Source organism: Myotis myotis, unplaced genomic scaffold, assembly GCF_014108235.1.
Source record: "Myotis myotis isolate mMyoMyo1 unplaced genomic scaffold, mMyoMyo1.p scaffold_m19_p_3, whole genome shotgun sequence".
In the NCBI taxonomy this organism is placed as follows: domain Eukaryota; kingdom Metazoa; phylum Chordata; class Mammalia; order Chiroptera; family Vespertilionidae; genus Myotis; species Myotis myotis.
In genome coordinates, this window is record NW_023416335.1 from 59,261,891 (window position 1) to 59,281,628 (window position 19,738).

Sequence of the window (19,738 nt, forward strand, 5' to 3'; positions counted from 1 at the left end):
AGTGTATAAAATTAGTAATTACCCCCTAATATATACCTAGCTGTGTTCTGATAGCACCCATTGAAGTGAAGTAGTAGAGAAATTCTGTGTAAAGTAGTCATTTTTAATTGGTGCCAAGTATATGTTTATCATGATTTTATTTCCAGTTCTTTGCTTGTCTGTGTATAAGCCACACAATCATATTATACTTACACTAGAGGCCCGGTGCACAAATTCGTGCATGGGTGGGGTCCTGCCGGCCTGGCCCCATCAGGACTAGATTAAGGCCAGGATGTTCGTGGGGAGGGGACATGGGAGGTTGGCTGGTCAGCCCCACCCCCAATGGGGTGGGGGCCAGTCGGGGGGAGAGGCTGCGAGCACTTGGTGGGCCAGCCCTGCCCCCTGGTCAAACTTCTGGTCAAGGGGACAATTTGCATATTAGGCTTTTATTACATAGGATAAAGTGCTAGGGAGTGGACTGGACATCAGCACATAGCTAAGCACTCTATAAGTCCCTCTCTCCCACCTGCCTCTTAAAAAAATCCAAAGATCACTAGCTGGTTTGGCTCAGTGGATAGAGCGTCGGCCTACGGACTAAAAGGTTCCAGGTTTGATTCCGGCCAAGGGCACATGCCCAGGTTGCGGGCTCAATGCTCCCTCAGTAGGGGATGTGCAGGAGGTAGCAGTCAATAGTTCTCTCTCATCATTGATGTTTCTATCTCTCTCTCTCCCTCTCTGAAATCAATAAAACAATATATTTAAAAAAAATCCAGATTTTTAACATCTATAACAATAAAAGTGTAATATGCTATTTAGACTGGACAGCCGAACGACCTTCTGGACGTCCTTTTGGATGACCTTCCGGATGAAGCCGGGGCTGTGAGGGCTGAGCTCCTTGCATGAATGTGCATCGGGCCTCTAGTTTATGATGATGGTTTAAAACATGTTCTGACAGAGAGGATTAAGGGAAGGATATCAATGTTCTTCTTATGGGAATGCGAACTTGCATGCGGCCAAGTTACTTTTGGCAGAATGTAGTTATATATGAAGTAGTTTTATGTGGAAGTACAGATTGCACATGTTCATATGTATTTGCGTTGCAATTTATATCACATAAATTAGACATATGAAGACAGAATTTAATTATTTTGTTAGTCCTTTGCAACACAAATCAGGTTTTTGACTATGCAGTCCTGATAAAATGGCAATTACACTTGAATATAAGCACAGCATAAATTACATTTCAAACCATGATATTGAGCACAGTATATGTAAAAGAAATGTTTAACTCATTTGCTATGGTTCCTTTCTTTTAAAGGTTCATTTGTTCTCTGCATAGAATAATGGAGTGTAATGGGAGCTGAAAACAGATTAAAAAAGTAATTTCAATGTCAGTATGCTTTTGCTTTAACTCTGTCCTTTGAAAATGGGCTGTTTAGTCAGTGAATTCTGTTCTTAAATGATTTCTCAAGCTTCTGGGCAAACCTTCTTCCAAATGGGACCTTAAAGTTTGTTCCTTGTATGTTATTGTCTGTTTTTGTTTTGTTTTGTTTTCATAGTGAAGGGTTTCTTGGGTGGAAGCATATTTTCAAGGAAACATAAAACTGGAAATGGGAAAAACAATTTAATACATGGAGACTTTTCAATTGATTTATATGATTCCAAGAAAATTATTATTGAATTTGGGTTCTTAATGACCTCTGAATTCCCTTTCTCCTATTTCTATGAGCTGTTTCATCATTGAATTCTCTTAATGGAAGAATTGTAGATACTATGTTGATTCTAGGGGGCAGATGCTATTGTCTGTGAGGATCTTCCTGTGAGAAACACAGAATCATTGTTAGAGGAGGCATTGAGGAAGTGTGCCTTGGGCAAGAGTAGGTCAATGCTTGTTCTGAGTTCTCAGTGAAGCTTAAGTGGAAAGGAGTCTGGACACTTGATAAAAATGTATGTAAATCAGTGTGTGTGTGTGTAAATGTGTGTGTGTGTGTGTGTGTGTGCAATTTTGTAAATTATATAAAGTAGGGAGTGGGAATGGGACTGACATTTGTTGAATACATAATAAGTGCCAGGTAGCCTGGTATGTACATGGTATACATTCTGCTTTTCAATATTCCTTGGCCCCGCCCTCCAGTTTTTTTTATTATACCGTTTTAAGAAAGAGGAAAAGGGGCATGTAAAAATTAAACAACTTGCCCAAATCACATTACCCTTAACTGTTAAAGCTAATGCTCATTCTGCCTGGTGATCATGCGGATTTTTTGTTTGTTTTTTATTAACCCTTACCGCCGGAGGATATGTTTTTGTTTGATTCTGTTTGTTTGTTTGTTTGTTTATTTATTTATTTAGAGTGGAAGGGAGGGGAGAGAGAGAGAAAGCTGTGAGAAAGATATCAATTGATTGCTTCCCACACATGCCCCAACCAGGGCCAGGAATCAAACTTGCAACTCAGATACGTGCCCTTGACCGGGAATCAAACCCACAACCCCTTGGTACTTGGGCCAACACTGTAATCATTGAGCAACACTGCCCAGGGCATGCCTGGATCTTTTCCATGACAGCACAGAGCCTTCTCTTGTGGAGAGGAGCATGTCATTCATTCATGGGGGATCTTGAAGTTCTGGGTATAAAAGTGTTCTTGCCATTTTCTTGTCACCTGGATTGCCTGATAAATCAAAGGAGGGGTATGAAACTGTGTACCTGGGTTTTTATCTCAAGGAAAAGAGGTAATACTACTAAGTTGGTATTTCATTACTAAATATGTCCAGGTAATCGGCATTGAATTTTTTTATGTTTTTTTTTTTAATCTATCAGATCTCTACTATAATGGTCTTTTGTCAATAAATCTAATGGAAATTGGATTACTTATTATAAAAATAACTAGAGGCCCAAAGCATGAAATTCATGCAAGAGTAAGCCTTCCTTCCCCAGCTGCTGGCACTGGCTTCCCTCTGGCACCCAGGACACAGGATTCCCTTTGACCCTAGCATCATCTGGAAAGATGTCTAGTCTAATTAGCATATTACCCTTTTATTATTATAGACTGGAATATTATGAAATTTGTGCACGGGAGGGGGTATGTTCCTCAGCCTGGCCTGCACCCTCTCTAATCCGAGACCCCTCGGGGGACATCCCTCTCGCAATCTGGGACTGCTGGCTTCTAACAGCTCGCCTGCCTGCCAGCCTGATCCCCCTAACTGGTCTCCCCTGCCGGCCTGATCCCCCTAACTGTCCTCTCCTGTTGGCCTGATCCCCCTAACTGGTCTCCCCTGCTGACCTTATCCCCCTAACTGTCCTCCCCTGTTGGCCTGATCCCCCTAACTGCTCTCCCCTGCTGACCTGATCCCCCTAACTGCCCTCCCCTGCTGGCCTGATCCTCCTAACTGCTCTCCCCTGCTGACCTGATCCCCATAACTGCTCTCCCCTGCTGACCTGATCCCCCCAACTGCCCTACCCTGCCAGCCTAATCCCCCTAACTGCTCTCCTCTGCCAGCCTGATCACCCCTAACTGCCTCTGCCTTGGCCCTGCCACCATGGCTTTGTCTGGAAGGATGTCTGGTCTAATTAGCATATTACCCTTTTATTAGTATAGATAGAGGGCTGGTGCATGGGTGGGGGCCGGCTGGTCTGCCCTGAAGGGAGTCCCAGATCAGGGTGGGGCTCCCCTTGGGGTGTGGGGACAGCCTGGGTGAGGGGCTTGGGGCTGTTTGCAGGCCAGACATGCCCCCATTGGGGTGGGGGTCTCCACTTGGGGAGGTGCCAGCCTGGGTGAAGGGCTGGGGCAGTTCACAGGCTGGCCATGCCCCCATTAGGGTGTGGGGGAGGTCTCTGCTGGGGGCGGGGCCAGCCTAAGTGAGGGACTGAGGGCCATTTGCAGGCTGGCCATGCCCCCATCAGGGTGAGGGTCCCCGCTGTGGGGCATGGCCAGCCTGGCTGAGGGGCTGAGGGCCGTTTGCAGGCTGGCCATGCCTCCATCAGGGGTGAAGATCCCCGCTGGGGGTGGGGTGCACCTGGGCAAGGGGCTGATGGCTGTTTGCAGGCTGGTCACACCCCCATGGGGGGTGTGGCTGGCTTGGGCGAGGGGCTAGGGCTGTTTGGGGGCAGTTTGCAGGCCAGCCAAACCCCTGGCTTTGTTCGGAAGGACATCTGGAAGTACTCTGGAAGGTCTCCCGGTCTAATTAGCATATTACTCTTTTATTAGTATCGATGCTTTCTCTCTGCACACTACCTACTGTAAATAAAGTGATGTCTATTAAAAGTTTGAACATTCTTAAGAATTATTATTCTCTAACCTGTAATTGTGAATCATAAAATTATGTGTATTTTATATGTAGATGTTACTTAGAATATTATTTTCTGTACTCCAAAACACAAAATAAAGAAGTATTATTTTCTGTTTATTGTGAGAGGCATATCTAAAATCAGATATTCTTAACATGATTTGCTGTCTACTATGGCCTATACCACAAAATTTTGAACACTCTTTTGCTTCTCTATAGAAGATGATGTGTGTTCCATGGAAATCTGTGTGTCTCCTCAGCAGTAAGATAGATGTCTCATGCTGTACAAGTTCAGAAGTGGTGTAGTAGTGTCACCTGTCACCTAGCAACAAGCTTAGTGCTTTGTGCCATTTCATTGAAGTGAAAACAGGTATGAAAATGTGGTACTTAGATATACATTTATCTCCAGAAATATTTAGATTAACCTTCAACTACCTTTAGTTCCCAAGATAACTCACCGCGACAGATAAACAGACATAATTTTGCATAAAAAAAAGGCAGCTTATATATCAGAGACCTTGATAGAGAGTAAGGCCAACATAGATCTGTTATATAATATCTCAGACTTAAGTGCCTGTTGAGTTCCCTAATCGGCTTTAAAAATTATAGTCACTGAAATGAATGTGTATATGCAACCTTATTATTTGACTTTTTAAAAATCAGTGTTTGAAAACACAAGATCACAGCTAATGAAGCAGTGATTTGTAAAGCTGACTCTAGAAGACAGAATTGCGAATGGAGTTGCTGCATCAGCACCAGAATTCAATTTACTTGAAACAGAGCAACTAAATTACCTTTGTGCAGAGCGTGGAATACCCTGACTAGTCAGGTGTCTATAAACGCCTTACAGCATGCTTCTCCTTCTCTTGAAGATGCATAAAGCGATTCCCAGAGGAAGTAGCAACTGGTGAACTTATGGGTCCTGGAGTATTTAGAATGTATTAAACACTAACCTTTAAAGATTGAGAATAGATCATTCAGGATGTGATGAAGAGCCAGCGCCCTTTTACTGCAGGGTAATATAGTGCTTGTACTCTGAGATAATTATTCCAAAGTAACTCCTTATTCATTAAACTGGGGAGCATCCACTTTCATCCTGGCCAAGGTCATTTCTGTTGTCCGGGGAGCTCTTTAAATTCTAAAGGAAGCTGGCTGACCATGTGTGCCAATTTTAAAGGAAAAACAACAACAGAAAGTGAAGAATTTAGAAAATCATTCTCTATTGCTTGTAGCTATTAAAGAGAAACAGGTGTAACAAGAATTTCTCCAGACTTACCACTAAAACATGAGTAGTTGGTTCTAGGCAGTGATAATTTTGCTTAAAAGTACACCTGAAATTCTTTTCAACATGTAAGAATTTATTTTTTCTTATTTGTCATGTTTTTCATATAGAAATCAGTGACCAACCCTTTGCTTTTCTTCACCTGACAATGGAGAATTATTTTTGAATCCAGGAAAGGCAGGACCAAAACCATTTGCGATGAGTTTTTGATGAGGACAGTGACCTTTAAAACTTCTGTGCTTTGGGAAGATTTACTGGATAATTTCACAAGCCCATTTGGCAGAGCTAAGGAATCTCTTAATTAGGAGATTGATGAGATATTAACTTATTGGAAATGTGCCATTGTTTTATTATATATCATGGGCCTGCTTTTGATGTGCATTTGGGGAACAACACAAAGGCCCCTTACTTAGCATGAATAAAATTAGAGATTCATCTGTCTGTCTTGTGGTCTTAATTTAGGGAATTCTTTTTCCTATTTAAACCTTGGGCTGTTGATTGAAGAGTGATTATTCTCATGTATGGCAGCACAGACTTGTATAGAATTACTTCAATTAGGGTAGGTGGGGTAGATAAAACAGGTATTATTTTGTTGTTGTTGTTAATCCTCACCTGAGGATATTTTTCTCATTGATTTTTAGAGAGATAGAGGGGGAGAGAGAGAGACATCAATGTAAGAGAGAGAGAGACATCAATTGGTTACTCCCTGCACACACCCTGACTGGGGTCAAGGATAGAACCTGCAACCCAGGTACGTGTCCTTGACCTGGAATCGAACCTGTGACCCTTTGGTGTGTGGGCAGACGCTCTATTTTCTGAGCCGCATTGGCCAGGGCTGCTGCTGTAGAGAAGGAAATTGGGCCTCCAAGAGATTGAATGAGTTGCTTAAGATTACACAGCCAGTGGGTGATGGGAGTGAGGCTAGAGCAGGTCTTTTCAACTCTGAACTGTGTCTTATTTACTGTCATTGGAGCTACTTAAAGTGTAGGTGCAGGATGGGAGCAGAGGCAGAGATGATCTTGAGTGCTTTCAGAGATGCTGGAAATAAATGGAAAACCATAGTGAGCATTGTACCAGCCTTTCTGCAGGTTTAAAACACACAGAGGTGTACATTTAAGTTAACCCACAAAGAGTCGTGCATTAAGATTTGGGATAAGGGGGTTTATAAGGACCCTGGCATCATGTAACTTGTTACCTTGAATATAAAATTAACCTCTGATCATCACTGTCACATGGATCTTAAAATAGTTCATGTGTTCAACTCAGAGAACTGGTTTCAAAACAAATGCTATCATTAGGTTACTTTGTAAACCCCCAAATGCTGTGAAAATGTGTGATATTGTATTATGTGTAATCCAAATAATGTCATGTTTATTTTAGTCTGCAGATTAATTGTAAAAAAAAAGGGGGGGGGGATTATATAATTAAGTCTATAGTTACTTGGGTAAGATATCCACAATTGATATAAAGGGGAGTTTTCTTTATTTTATTTTTCTTTCATTTCTCATTATTAGCTTCACTCTTTTGACAAATATTTATCGATCTCTTAAATTTTGTTAGGCCCTGTGCTGTGTATTGGGAAATAAACGTGGGAACGGCACTGTGTTAATAGCATGTGTTTCTTTTCCTGGTGGGAATATAAATTGGTATAGTCTGTTTAAAAAGCAATTTGGTGATATTTTTTGACAGCCTAAAAAAATTCATCTTATTTTGATCCAGTAATAATATAATTATGTTCTAAGGAAATAATGGTGCAGACTAGAGCCGCTAAGTGAAGGCTGACTGGCTGGGGGTGAGTGGTAGTGGAAACTCACGCTGGGCTCCAATCCCCAGTCCCGCTTTCTGATTAGGGTCTTTCTAGAGAGGGCATCCTTTCTAGTTGCACAAAGGGGTCATCCAGGCTAACAGGCTCCAGTGTACACAAGATTTACATAGAAGGGTGTTTAGTTGTTGTTAGTAATAGCAACAGATCATAACCTATTAGACAATGGAGTATTATGTATCCCTACAATGGGGTATTATAAATTTTTGATTAAGCATTAATAAATTGGCTCGTGAAAACGCTCATGGCGTTTTAAAATGTGGAAAAAAAATTACACAACCACATTTTGAGATATAAGGAGCCAGAAAGTAAGATTGAAGCCAGTTTTGAAGTACCGGTATATTCTGTTAAGAAGTTGGAACTGATTGATTTAGATATATTTTAAAGACTAGGAAGGACAATATGTGTTTGATAAGAACATGGTGGTTTAAATGACTTTTCAGTTCTTTCAAGGGATTCCATATTATGGCTTCATAATGTAAAACAGAAGAATTATACTCTAAATTTTAAGAGAATATTTCTAGTCTGCCACTTGGTATTAAAATATTATATTTATATTATACTAGAGGCCTGATGCATGGATTTATGCATGGATGGGGCCTGGCTGGCCCTCCCCAATTGGAGCCAATTGGGCCAGGGTGGCCGGGAGGAGGGGACAAGGGAGGTTGGCAGGCCAGCCTTGCCAGTAGTCGGGGTGGGGGGGGTGGGGTGATCAGGGGAGGAGCCATGGGCGGTTGGTGGGCCAGCCCTGTCCCCCTATTGGGGTAAGGGGGCCGGCCAGGGGGAGGGGCTGGAACTGGCCAGGGAGAGGGGCCATGGGTGGTTAGCCGGCTGGCCCCATCCCTGGTCAAACTCCCAGTCAAACTCCTGGTCTAACTCCCGGTTGAAGGGACAATTCGCATATTAGCTTTTTATTATATAGGATTGATTTTTTTTTTAGTAATGTTTCTAGTTGTAGTAAAAGCTATAGTATGCATTAGGATGTATGTTTTTGAGACATAAGAGACATATATAAGAGAGAGAGACAGACAGAGACAGGAATATATGTGTATATATATCCATATGTGTGTGTGTGTGTGTGTGTGTGTGTGTGTGTGTGTGTGTGTGTGTGTATATTGATGAGGATTCTCTCTTTATCTTTTGCTCTTGGCATTTAAAACTGGGATAAAATTAAAGCCAGTTCCCTTTACCGGCTACACCCATGTGAATTCTAGTACATTTCCTTTAGGGTAGGGCCTTATGAGTGAGTGAACTCTTTCTTTTTGTTCAAATGTATGGAAATACATGCAAAGGAAACCTGGCCCAGTGCTACAGTACGGACATTGGCACAGAATGTCTAAGGACTCTAGGCGTGTCCCTTCTTGAATATAGTTCTAAATGGGGGGAAAAAAGTCAGTTGCATCTAATAAGCTGGCTTAAGTGAATGCCAAAGAAAATTTGTCTCATGAAATGGAAATTCTGAAGCAAGTTACATAATGTTGAGGAAAAAAGACAAATAGTATTTTCAAGATATATCCAAATGGGGCAAATGGTCCATTTTAATCAGAACTCTTCAATCCAACAATATTTAAGTATATTTGGGAAGATCCAAATGGTCCTGGGGATTTGGAAGCTTTTGACCATATAAATATTTACTTTATATTTTCTTTTTTTTTGTTTGTTTGTTTTATTTTTTTTTAATTAAATCTTTATTGTTCAGATTATTACATTTGTTCCTCTTTTTTTTCCCCCCATAACTCCCCTCCTCCCAGTTCCCGCCCCACCCTCCGCCCTCACTCCCCACCCACTGTCCTCATCCATAGGTGCATGATTTTTGTCCAGTCTCTTCCCGCATCTCCCACACCCCTTTCCCCCCCAGGAATAGTCAGTCCATTCCCTTTCTATGTCCCTGATTCTATTATAATCAACAGTTCATTCTGTTCATCAGATTATTTATTCACTTGATTCTTAGATTCACTTGTTGATAGATGCATATTTGTTGTTCATAATTTGTATCTTTACCTTTTTCTTCCTCTTCCTCTTCTTAAAGGACACCTTTCAGCATTTCATATAATCCTGGTTTGGTGGTGATGAACTCCTTTAGCTTTTCCTTATCTGTGAAGCTCTTTATCTGACCTTCAATTCTGAATGATAGTTTTGCTGGATAAAGTAATCTTGGTTGTAGGTTCTTGGTATTCATCACTTTGAATATTTCTTGCCACTCCCTTCTGGCCTGCAAAGTTTCTGTTGAGAAATCAGCTGACAGTCGTATGGGTATTCCCTTGTAGGTAACTGAGTTTCTTTCTCTTGCTGTTTTTAAGATTCTCTCTTTATCTTTTGCTCTTGGCATTTTAATTATGATGTGTCTTGGTGTGGTCCTCTTTGGATTCCTTTTGTTTGGGGTTCTCCGCACTTCTTGGACCTGTAAGTCCATTTCTTTCACCAGGTGGGGGAAGTTTTCTGTCATTATTTCTTCAAATAGGTTTTCAATATCTTGCTCTCTCTCATCTTCTGGCACCCCTATAATTCTGATGTTGGTACGCTTGAAGCTGTCCCAGAGGCTCCTTACACTATCCTCGCATTTTTGGATTCTTTTTTCATTTTGCTTTTCCGGTTGGGTGTTTTTTGCTTCCTCGCATTTCAAATCATTGACTTGATTCTTGCGCTCCTCTGGTCTGCTGTCGGGAGTCTGTATAATATTCGTTATTTCAGTCCGTGTATGCTTAATTTCTAGTTGGTTCCCCAATATAAGATCGAGGGTCTCATTAATTTTCTTGTAGATCTCATTAAGTTTATCGGCGGCTTCTAAACAGTTCTTGAGAGACCTTAAAAGTGTGGTTCTGAACTCTATATCTTCCATTGACAATTTTGTCCTGTTTCTTTGTCTCCGCATTTTGTTATGCTTCCTTGGTGCACCCCCTAGTGGTCTTTGTTCGAAGTCTTATAGTTAAATCTTGATTGTTGTAGCTAATTCCAGGGAGGGTTTGACCTCCAGGCCAAGTGGCTATGCGAATCAGCTGTGTCAGCAGTGAGAGAACTTCTGTCCTCTAGGGAGGTGCTAATCTAGCCTTTGCCTGAAGCTATCCGGCAAAAGCCTCTGTGCAGGGCTTGGGCGGGGCGGGTCGCACAGGATCAACAGGGTGGGCCGGAGAGAGCAGTTATGGCGGCTCTCAGTCCTGTCCCCAGGGGCTCTGCCTCTCTGAGTCCCAGCACCCGCTGCAAAGCTCAGAGAGAAAGCTGCACTCGCTCTGACCGAAGCCAGACAGTCCAGCTTCTCCCGTTTGAGTCTGGGTCCCTAGAGACTCGCCCAGATCTGGAGCTCAGAGTCTGCGACTCCCTCCCGATTGAAAACGCCAACCGCGCCCTCCGCCGCCAGCCCGCTCCGCGCACTCCGCACCTCAGAATTTGACTTCAGCACTGCGCCTCCTCTGAGTGTCCGTGTGCGTTTCTTTTTCCTCCTAGTTGTAGGACTTCCACTCAGCCAGCGTTCCTGTGGTTCTGGGTGATGTCCCTTCTGTCTTTTAGTTTCACTTTTGAAGTAGTTGTTCAAAGCAGCAAACTCCGGCGTTAACCTATGCCGCCATCTTGGTTCTCATATTTTCTTAATTTGTAAGTGGTGACATTTATTAACTTAGATCAGTTTTTAAAAGTTGCTTGGGTATTGGTCAACATGGAGCCATAAAAAATGTATCATGTATCATATTAATTATTCTGCACATTTTTATCATCTGTAAAGAGGAAAAAAACCCACATAAACATTTCCCCTGAAAACCAGCATGATTAAAAAATCTCTTAGTTGCTAAGAATAATGGAGCCAAGTGCTCCAGTTGGAGTATTTGTGAATTCTCTTTCATATATTAGATTTACTTTTAAACCGCTTTCTACCAGTTGCTTCTCAGGCTTCTCTCTCTGTCGCATCCCGTTCTTTTTCATTCTTCCCTCCCTGATCTTTCTCCAGATTTTCATTATCTTTTGTCCAGGATCTTTCTCAGTGTCATAGCTGGTATTTCTGCCTCTCTTCCCTCATTTCTCCATTTTGCCCTTTACCTGGGTGCTAAAGAGCAAGCAAAAAACAAGCAACGAAAGAAAACATATTCCTCAGCTATTATGTTTATGTCACTCCACTAATAAAGAACTTAAAGGATTGCAGAATTAGATTTTCTTTGTTTTCCTCCCATGGAAGTATTTTATCAACATGTGGAACTTTTCCTCATTGTTTGTTTTGTGTGCTTTTCTTGCAGGATCAATGTGACTCTAGAAGCAAATGGATGAATGAGTATCCATATGAAGAGGAAAACAATAAAGGTTGGTTGCTCAAACTGTATAATTGCAGTGAAAATCCTATTTTGAACATGACTTTTGGGCAGATGTTTTCATTAGAGCACTTCCTTGTCTGAATATGAGACGGCGTTCAATACTGAGACATGCGCATCTATCTGTAGAGTGTAATTTTTATTTTTAATGCCTTAAGTATAAGTAAATGTATGAGGAGGCAAACTGTTTTTGTACAAGTCTACCTGTCTTCAGTTTTCAGAACTTAAGTTGGTGTTTTAAGAATTAACTTTTAGATGGAGAGTAGGAAATGGTAAACCAGGTGATAAAACTGATCATGGGGGCAAAGACAAAAAAGAGTAGCCAGATTTTGTTTAATATATATATATATCAGTTCCTACAAGCATAATTCCAATACCAACACCGTATGGTGTGTGATTTCAGCCTGCAAGTGTCCTTAAAATTTAACAATTGGCTCTGATGAGCTGGGGTCCAGCTAACTCGATGTCTCACACCATTGATAATTCATTTCCAAGTAATGAAACAATGTCACATGCTCCTTAACACAATAGGGCAAATGTAGTAAATTTACAATTTCCTGGCTCATCCCTATGTACATATGAAAACCTTCTTCACTCAGTATCATGTAAAATGTATGTTTCCCTTAACTTATGTATGATGTTGATATAATATTACTTTATGTTTATGTTCAATTGTTATTAAATTTTTGTTTGAATGGGTTAGTGTTAGCTTTGTAAGTTTATGCATTTTGACAGTGTCATTGTTCTGTAACTAATTTTATGATAACTGAAGGTGATGGCAAAGAGAATCATTGTGTGACTACTTTCCCTGAGGATGGATTTTGAAAATATTATCATGATTGACTATAATATACTATATGTGGTTCATTCTAAATGATTGTGCCTCATAGCTATAATTCATGAGTTCATAAGTCTTTATAGAGGAAGGAGCAGTGAGGACTTCACTGAATATGTTTTCCCAATGAATTATTTTTTCTATTGCTGTTTTTCATATTTTTGATCCATCCATATTTTCAGTTATAGCTGTCTTAGAACAGATTGCATTTGATGCTTGTTTTAAGCTGGCTTGAATCTGATGCTGTTAGTTTTAACAAAGTCTGATTCTGGGGGAAAATTGCAGAATTTGAACATTTATCTTTTCTAAATATTTTGAATATATTGGTGAGGTCGTTATTAAGATGAAATTTAAAAAAAATCTCAGCAGTGGAAGCAACATTGCCACTGTCTGCATAATTGAAAAGGAATTTGAATATGGCTTGTAAAATTATTTTGTACATTTCCTCCTGTTTGCCAGTGGTGATAAAATCTTTCAAAGAGTCACAGAATATCGTACTGTGTCTTTGTGCTTGGGTTTTAAAATTAACAGTCTAAATAGCATTTGTAAAATTTCTTTTGTGGCTATAAAAGTCTTACTTCCAGGAGCAGTCTTCATCTATCCTTTCCTTAAAAAAAAAATAAAACAAACACACACACACACACACACACACACACACACACACACACACATAATTAAGTTATATTTCTTGTATTCAATTTCTAATTTTTTCTTTTACTCAATTTCATTGCACTTGAAGTTGTCCCTGTTAAAAAACATCAAATAAATTCTAAAAAGCTCCCATATATCCATTATTTTTGCTCCCAAATATTTGCATGAAGTCCTGTCTCCATGCTCTTAAATGCATTTCAGCAGCTGCTGTCGTTGTGAATGAGGTGACTCGTTTGTGGACCCGGCTCCACACCCTGGCTTTACTCCACTTGCTTTCCAGCCGCTGCAGTATGCTTAACCAGGTGCTTCGCAGCAGCTGGCTTAGAGCAGGTGTCCAAAACATGCACATACACATGAATTTGTCCAGCTTATCAGAGCTCACATGAAAACTTCTGCTCTCAGGCTACCTCTGATGAACAGCTGCTTAAACCATGCGGCCTAGCAATGGGTGACTTCTACTTCTTGTGTTTAGAATCTAAGAGAAGGACAATAGCAAACTTTTCTGAGAAAGCTGTAGTTCCTTACAAAATAAAAAAATAAAAAAGTTTGTTTTATAATGATGCCGTGATGGATGCATAGAATGTGGTTACTTTACATGTCTTCTCCATGAAGTTCCAGTTCTTCACACAGGATAGAAAGATTGTAATAGCAGCCACTCAGCCTTCTTTCCATTTAGAACTGAGTCGGTATAGTTGCTCAGAAAGCCCTGTTGGCGGAAATGAAACATTTGTTGTTGGCAAACGTTTATATAGAGTAGCTGCCTAGGCTGTAAGCATGGAATCAAAAACAGTCAAGCCATGGCTCTGCAATTCTCTCTGTATGATCTTGGACCAGTGACTTCTTTCTGAATTTTACCTTCCAAATTGCAAGGTAGATTGCATAACACCTGTCTTACCTATTTCTAGAGTTGTTATGGGGGTGAAAGAAAATATGACATATTTGTGGAAACAATTTAAGATTGTAGAATTCTAAAGCTGTGTGTGGTATTGATGCTATTATTTTCACAGCCTGTGACAGAGATTCACGACATTTTTGTATGACTTTACATCTGAAAGTCAAGCATTTTCAGAAATGGAAGCACCCTCAGAGTTCACTGACTGACACGTGCTTGGTGTGTGTGGGCCTTCTACAGGAGTTGGCTGCTTTAGCATTAGGTTGAGTACTCTTTGGAATTTCCTACAGTGTGAAGCAGTTCATCCTATTTCCAGGCACATATAATTATATTACAAGTTCTTCCTCTTACGAGCCAAATCAGTAGATTGGATAATGACATTCAGTAGGCACATCACATATTTATTATGATATCGTCCTCGATTAGGTCACTCTTCTGTCAAGTCCCTTCCCCTTTGGGTCCCTCATTTCTCTGATCTGGGAAATTAGAACAAAATGATATACAGGGAGTTGAGAAAGATTATGCAATTATTGAAGTAGAATAATGGCTTCCTTATTTGAAAAGATGATGCATTGCTCATTTTACAAACATTAAAGCAGGCAAAACCCTATTGTCTCCCCGCCTCACGCCTATCAACAGTGGGTGAACAATATTTACAACATCTCTGTGTGAATACATGCAAGTAAATAGAGGCAGTTTTACAAAAATTTCCAAAGAAGAGTTTTTTTTTCACTTTGCTTCCAATATAATGGAAGAAATAGAAACTGAATTTAAAATGAACCATTTATTAATTTCTAGCTGATGTCCTATCATCAAAGTGATGCTGTTACTTAAGAGTTAAGGGAGAAAAAAAAACCACCTTTTGAGTTCTGGCAATTCTGCTTAGACGGAATTTAATTTTCAACATCTTTTGACTTTTTGCTAAGAAAGATGGGAAATTGATGGTATTTCTTTCTAACTACCTTTCCCTCTTCCTGTTTTACTACCTTTTCAAAATTGAGGTTATTATTCATTATTTCTGATTATTAGTCATAATTATGAGAGCTATTTCATCTTCATTCTTATTTTTCCCAGAAATATGAAAACAAGGCCTTACTGTCGTCTGGCATCTGTGTTCCTGTGAAGGCTGATCATTCATGTGTTCTTGTGTTGCTTTTTGGGCAGATATCCATGGACTATTTTTAGTAAACTAAGAGTTAAGTAAATATATCGATTTTTGTCTGGTTTTTATCATCTATATTGGTTTTTCTTGGCTTCTGCCACTGACGTCTAAGAAGTAGAGTCTGTTTTTATGTCTTCAGATTTTAACATTATAATGAAAAAATATTTTCTATTTGTTTTGCTTTCTACTTTAGTAACCCTGAAAATATGTATAATGTTTCTCCTTGATTTTCCATATCTGTAATCTTCCCCTTTAACTTTTTATTTTTCTTACTGTGCTTTTCCATTAAACATTTTTTTTCTTACTATGTTCTCAGTCAAATTATTTATTATTTTGTACTTGCTTAAGTGGCTTTTTATCTCTGTAGTATTTATAGCTCTGTCAGCATATTTTTTTCACATGTTTTAGTTATCTTCTATTATATCATTTGAACCCTTGTACTTCTTCCTTGAACTTTTTTTTTTTTTTTTTTTTTTTTTTTATTAAGAAAGACCCCTTTGTTTCTAATTCATTTTTGAGTCTACGAAGTGCTATTTGTCTCAATTCTTCATCTGTTTCTTTGGGTGATTTTTTCAGGGATGTTTGTTCTTCACTGGCTTTTGCTTACATTTCTCTCTTGCTTTTGATATTATCTGCTTTTTGCACAGTTCCCTCGTGGCCTCTCTCTGATTGTTACCCATCTGTAAACGGGGCCAGTAGATTCTAACATTGCAGGTGGTACTGTGGGCAGGGGCACAAACAGTTTGGGTATGAGCTAGATGAGTCCAAATCTTTGATTTGTGCTTATTTCAAATACTTTCTATATAAAAGTGTCACTTCCAGAGTTTCCCTCGGTTTCCATTTATGGCACAGCCGCTGAGACAAAGGTTCCTGTCTCCATCTCTCTGCCATTTCTAGCAGACCCCTAATAATAATGCCTACTCCATAAAGTTGTTGTGAAGATTAAATGAAAAAGATAATGCTACAGAATTTGCCTATTGCCTGGCTGTTACTAAGCGCTCATTAAAATGGCCATTTTTATTATTTTAAGCCATTTTAATTGTATTTTGAATGTAGTTAGTTCAGTTTTAGGAGAATTTGCTGCTCAGGCCAGTATTTGTATATATATATATATAGGGTGTGCCTATATTTGTATATATACACATACACTCACATACACACACACACACACACACACACACTTTAACAGCTGATAACTCACTTAATTTCACTCCTTTTCAGATTTAACTAATGTGAAATAATGAGTGAAGCTTGGAACAAAGAAAATTTATTGTAAGGTGCCACTAGACTTTTCTAAAAAATATGTTTTTATTGATTTCAGAGAGAGGAAAGGCGTGGGGAGAGATAGAAACATCACTGATGAGAGAGAATGCCCTCATGCCCCCCCAATCCGGGCATGTGCCCTGACTGGGCATGGAACTATGACCTCCCAGTTCATAGGTAGATGCTCAACCATGAGCAACACCTGCCGGGCTAGTTTTTTTTTAATGGGATACACAAAAGATAATGTTTATAGTGTAAAACCCGGCAGTAGTCAACGAATTGAGGGCACACAAATACCGAACGAAATGATTTGTGATGTTTGCCATTTCATTGCTTTGCCAGGACCAGAATGGTCATCAGTTTGAAAACAGGCATTGACAAAAAAAACAGGCATTGACAAAAAAAAAAATAAAATTATTCATTTTCGTAGATTCTTTTAAATTTTGAAAATGAACTGTATGTTAATAAACACTGGCTTTATGATCAAAGTGCGTATACATTTTTGGGATACCCCATATTTTTTCAAAATTGTTACTCTTTGTTTATAAAGATTGATACATCTGGTTTTCTCTTGGAGGAAATAAGTCCTTGAAGACATTAGATATGCTGTGGTAGTTGGTACACACATTATTCGGTTCACTTACAGTATATTGACAAATTCTATTGTTTTAGTCAGGCTTCTTCAGAGAAACAGAACTAATAGAAATACACACACACCCACACACACACATATATCATGTAATTATATATAATATACAATATATATTATTATATATAACTTATTATATATTATATTATATATTATATATTATATATTATATATTATATATTATATATTATATATTATATATTATATATTATATATATTATAATACATAATATATATATAATTACATGATATATATGATTTGTTATTAGGAATTGGCTCATTTGATTATTGAGACTGAGAAGTCCCACCATCTATAGTGGTGTAGTCCCAAAGGCCAGAGGACCAGGGGAGCCAATTGCATAAATCAGAGTTTAAGGACAGGAGAAGGATGATGTCATCCTGGCTTCAGCAGGCAAAAAGGGACTGATTCTCTCTCTTTGTCTACTTTTTGTTCTATTTAGGCCCTCAACAGATTAGATGCCCACTCATTTTTTTTTTTTTTTGGGGGGGGGAACCAGGCTGCTTTATGAGCCCACTGAGTCAAATACTAACTTCATCCTGAAACACCCTCACAGAGATACCCAGGAATAATGTTTATTGTGGGTAACCTGTGGCTCAGTCAGGTTGACACATAAAATCAACCATCACATCTATCCTGTGTTGTAAATAAATCTAGCACTCATATTTAGCATTTATTATTTATTCCACATTGGGCTACAAAGACAAAGTATGTTGAACCCTATCTTCAACATGTCAACTCAGGGACAGGCAAATAACTTACTACAACTTGATGTGATTCATGCCATAATATGGTTAATAAAAACTTAGAGAGCTGCTGAGAGCCATGGACGGAGTCACATATGTAGTGACATTTGACCTGGACCTTGTATGACAGTATCACATTGACTGGAAGAAATGGGAGCAATTAAGAAAAGTTACAATCTTTTGTTTAAAAACTTTCTTAGTAAATAGAAAATTATATATTTTTTTCTTTGGGCACAAAAGTGCCCTGCAGAATTTCCTCTTGAAGTTAAGGGTAAATGTGATATATGGTGGTATCATTGAATATTTCAGCTAGAATCTTTGAGGCTCATTTATGGGTCCAAATGATTTTTGCTCTTCCTTCCTGTCTTTCCCCTCCTGTTCTCCCCCCTATTCCTTTGTCTCTCTGTCTCCCCCTTGCTCGTGTGCTCTTGAGCTCTCACTCTCTTCCTTCCCACACATTTTCATTCTCTGGCCACTTGGTTATAGTGGTTCATCAGCTAAGCTTTAGAGCATCATATTTAGAATACATTATCAAAGTAGTTTATATAACATATATATAAAATTGAGTGATCAGCCCTGACCGGTTTGGCTCAGTGGATAGAGCCTCGGCCTGCGGACTGAAAGGTCCCAGGTTCGATTCCGGTCAAGGGCATGTACCTGGGTTGCGGGCACATCCCCAGTAGGGGGTGTGCAGGAGGCGGCTGATCGATATTCTCTCTCATTGATGTTTTTGGCTCTCTATCCTTCTCCCTTCCTCTCTGCGAAAAATCAATAAAATATATTTTTTAAAAAATTGAGTGATCATAAAAATGATATCAACATCCTTTAAATGCAACCTTTTTAGTTAACAATTTGATTTAATGAGAACATTACATATTAGAGCAACACAATAATTGATTATTAAAAGTAACATTTATTAAAGTATAATATCTATCTGTTTCATTTTATGTGTCAACATCTGCACATTAGAAAAAAAATAGTAACCTCCTTCCCCTCTTTCTAGCTATGTTAGCTGAGAATTAATGTCTTACTATTCTCTAAAGTAATCTTTGTTTAATAAAATCATGAATAATTATTGACTCAACAATGAGTCCAATTCTTTTTCTTATACATAATTTAGACCTTCAGTATACTTTACAGCCTAATGGAAGTAAGATTCACAACTATTCCAACTTAAGAGTCAATTGATTATTAATATTCAACATGCTTTGTTTTCCTGGAACTAATTTTGGTTCTAAATTCTGTATCAGTCAGATCATGTTGCCAGACCAAAGGGGTCCGTTTGCCTGCGAGCATCAAAGCCAAATAAGACACAAATAGGAGTTTGCAGCAAAGAAAGTAAAGGTTTATTTTAGGAAGTGGCCCACGACCCGAGCCAGGTGAGCTGATGCTCAAAGACCTGGTTCCCCAGTGGCTTCCAGGGGATGGATTATATAGGGGGAAATTATTAAGCATGGTGACTAAGGGAGTTAGGGGCTGGTCAGGGACATGGCCTCTACTGATGGATCAGTGCTAGGGTAGAGGTAATTGATCAGTGCGTTTGGTGCTGATTCCAGCCATGGCATAGCTTCATCTGTTTTTCCCCAATTTTCTGGGCCTGAAGCTACGGGAGCACATGTACAGTGTGATTGAAACTTCGCGGCCCATGCGCAGAAGTCGGTATTTTGTGGAAGAGCCACACTCTAGGGGCCAAAGAACTGCATGTGGCTTGTGAGCCGCAGTTTGCCGACCACTGGATAGACTATGGGATTTATTATCAGAATTTGGTCTCATTTAACTGCTGGAACTAGTTTTTAAGCAATTTTGTCTGTATAGTTGGTGCTAGGCCTGACGTTGTAGGTCAGGCAACCAGGAAGAAAGGATGAG

General features: G+C 39.4%; 1 protein-coding gene across 16 annotated transcripts in view; it reads left to right on the forward strand.

Annotated features, from left to right (window-relative positions):
* Window positions 1–19,738, forward strand: part of KLF12 (Kruppel like factor 12) — a 446,590-nt gene that overhangs the window by 138,501 nt on the left and 288,351 nt on the right. For 10 of the 16 annotated variants that reach the window (XM_036302000.1, XM_036302009.1, XM_036302005.1 and 7 more), the window contains one exon: window positions 11,584–11,647. In XM_036302000.1, coding sequence (XP_036157893.1) covers window positions 11,615–11,647 — 33 coding nt within the window. In that variant the 5' untranslated portion in view covers window positions 11,584–11,614. Of the gene's footprint in view, window positions 1–4,478; window positions 4,630–11,583; window positions 11,648–15,107; window positions 15,239–19,738 lie in introns of those variants that run through there. The other 6 variants (XM_036302007.1, XM_036302001.1, XM_036302011.1 and 3 more) reach the window with 3 other exon arrangements.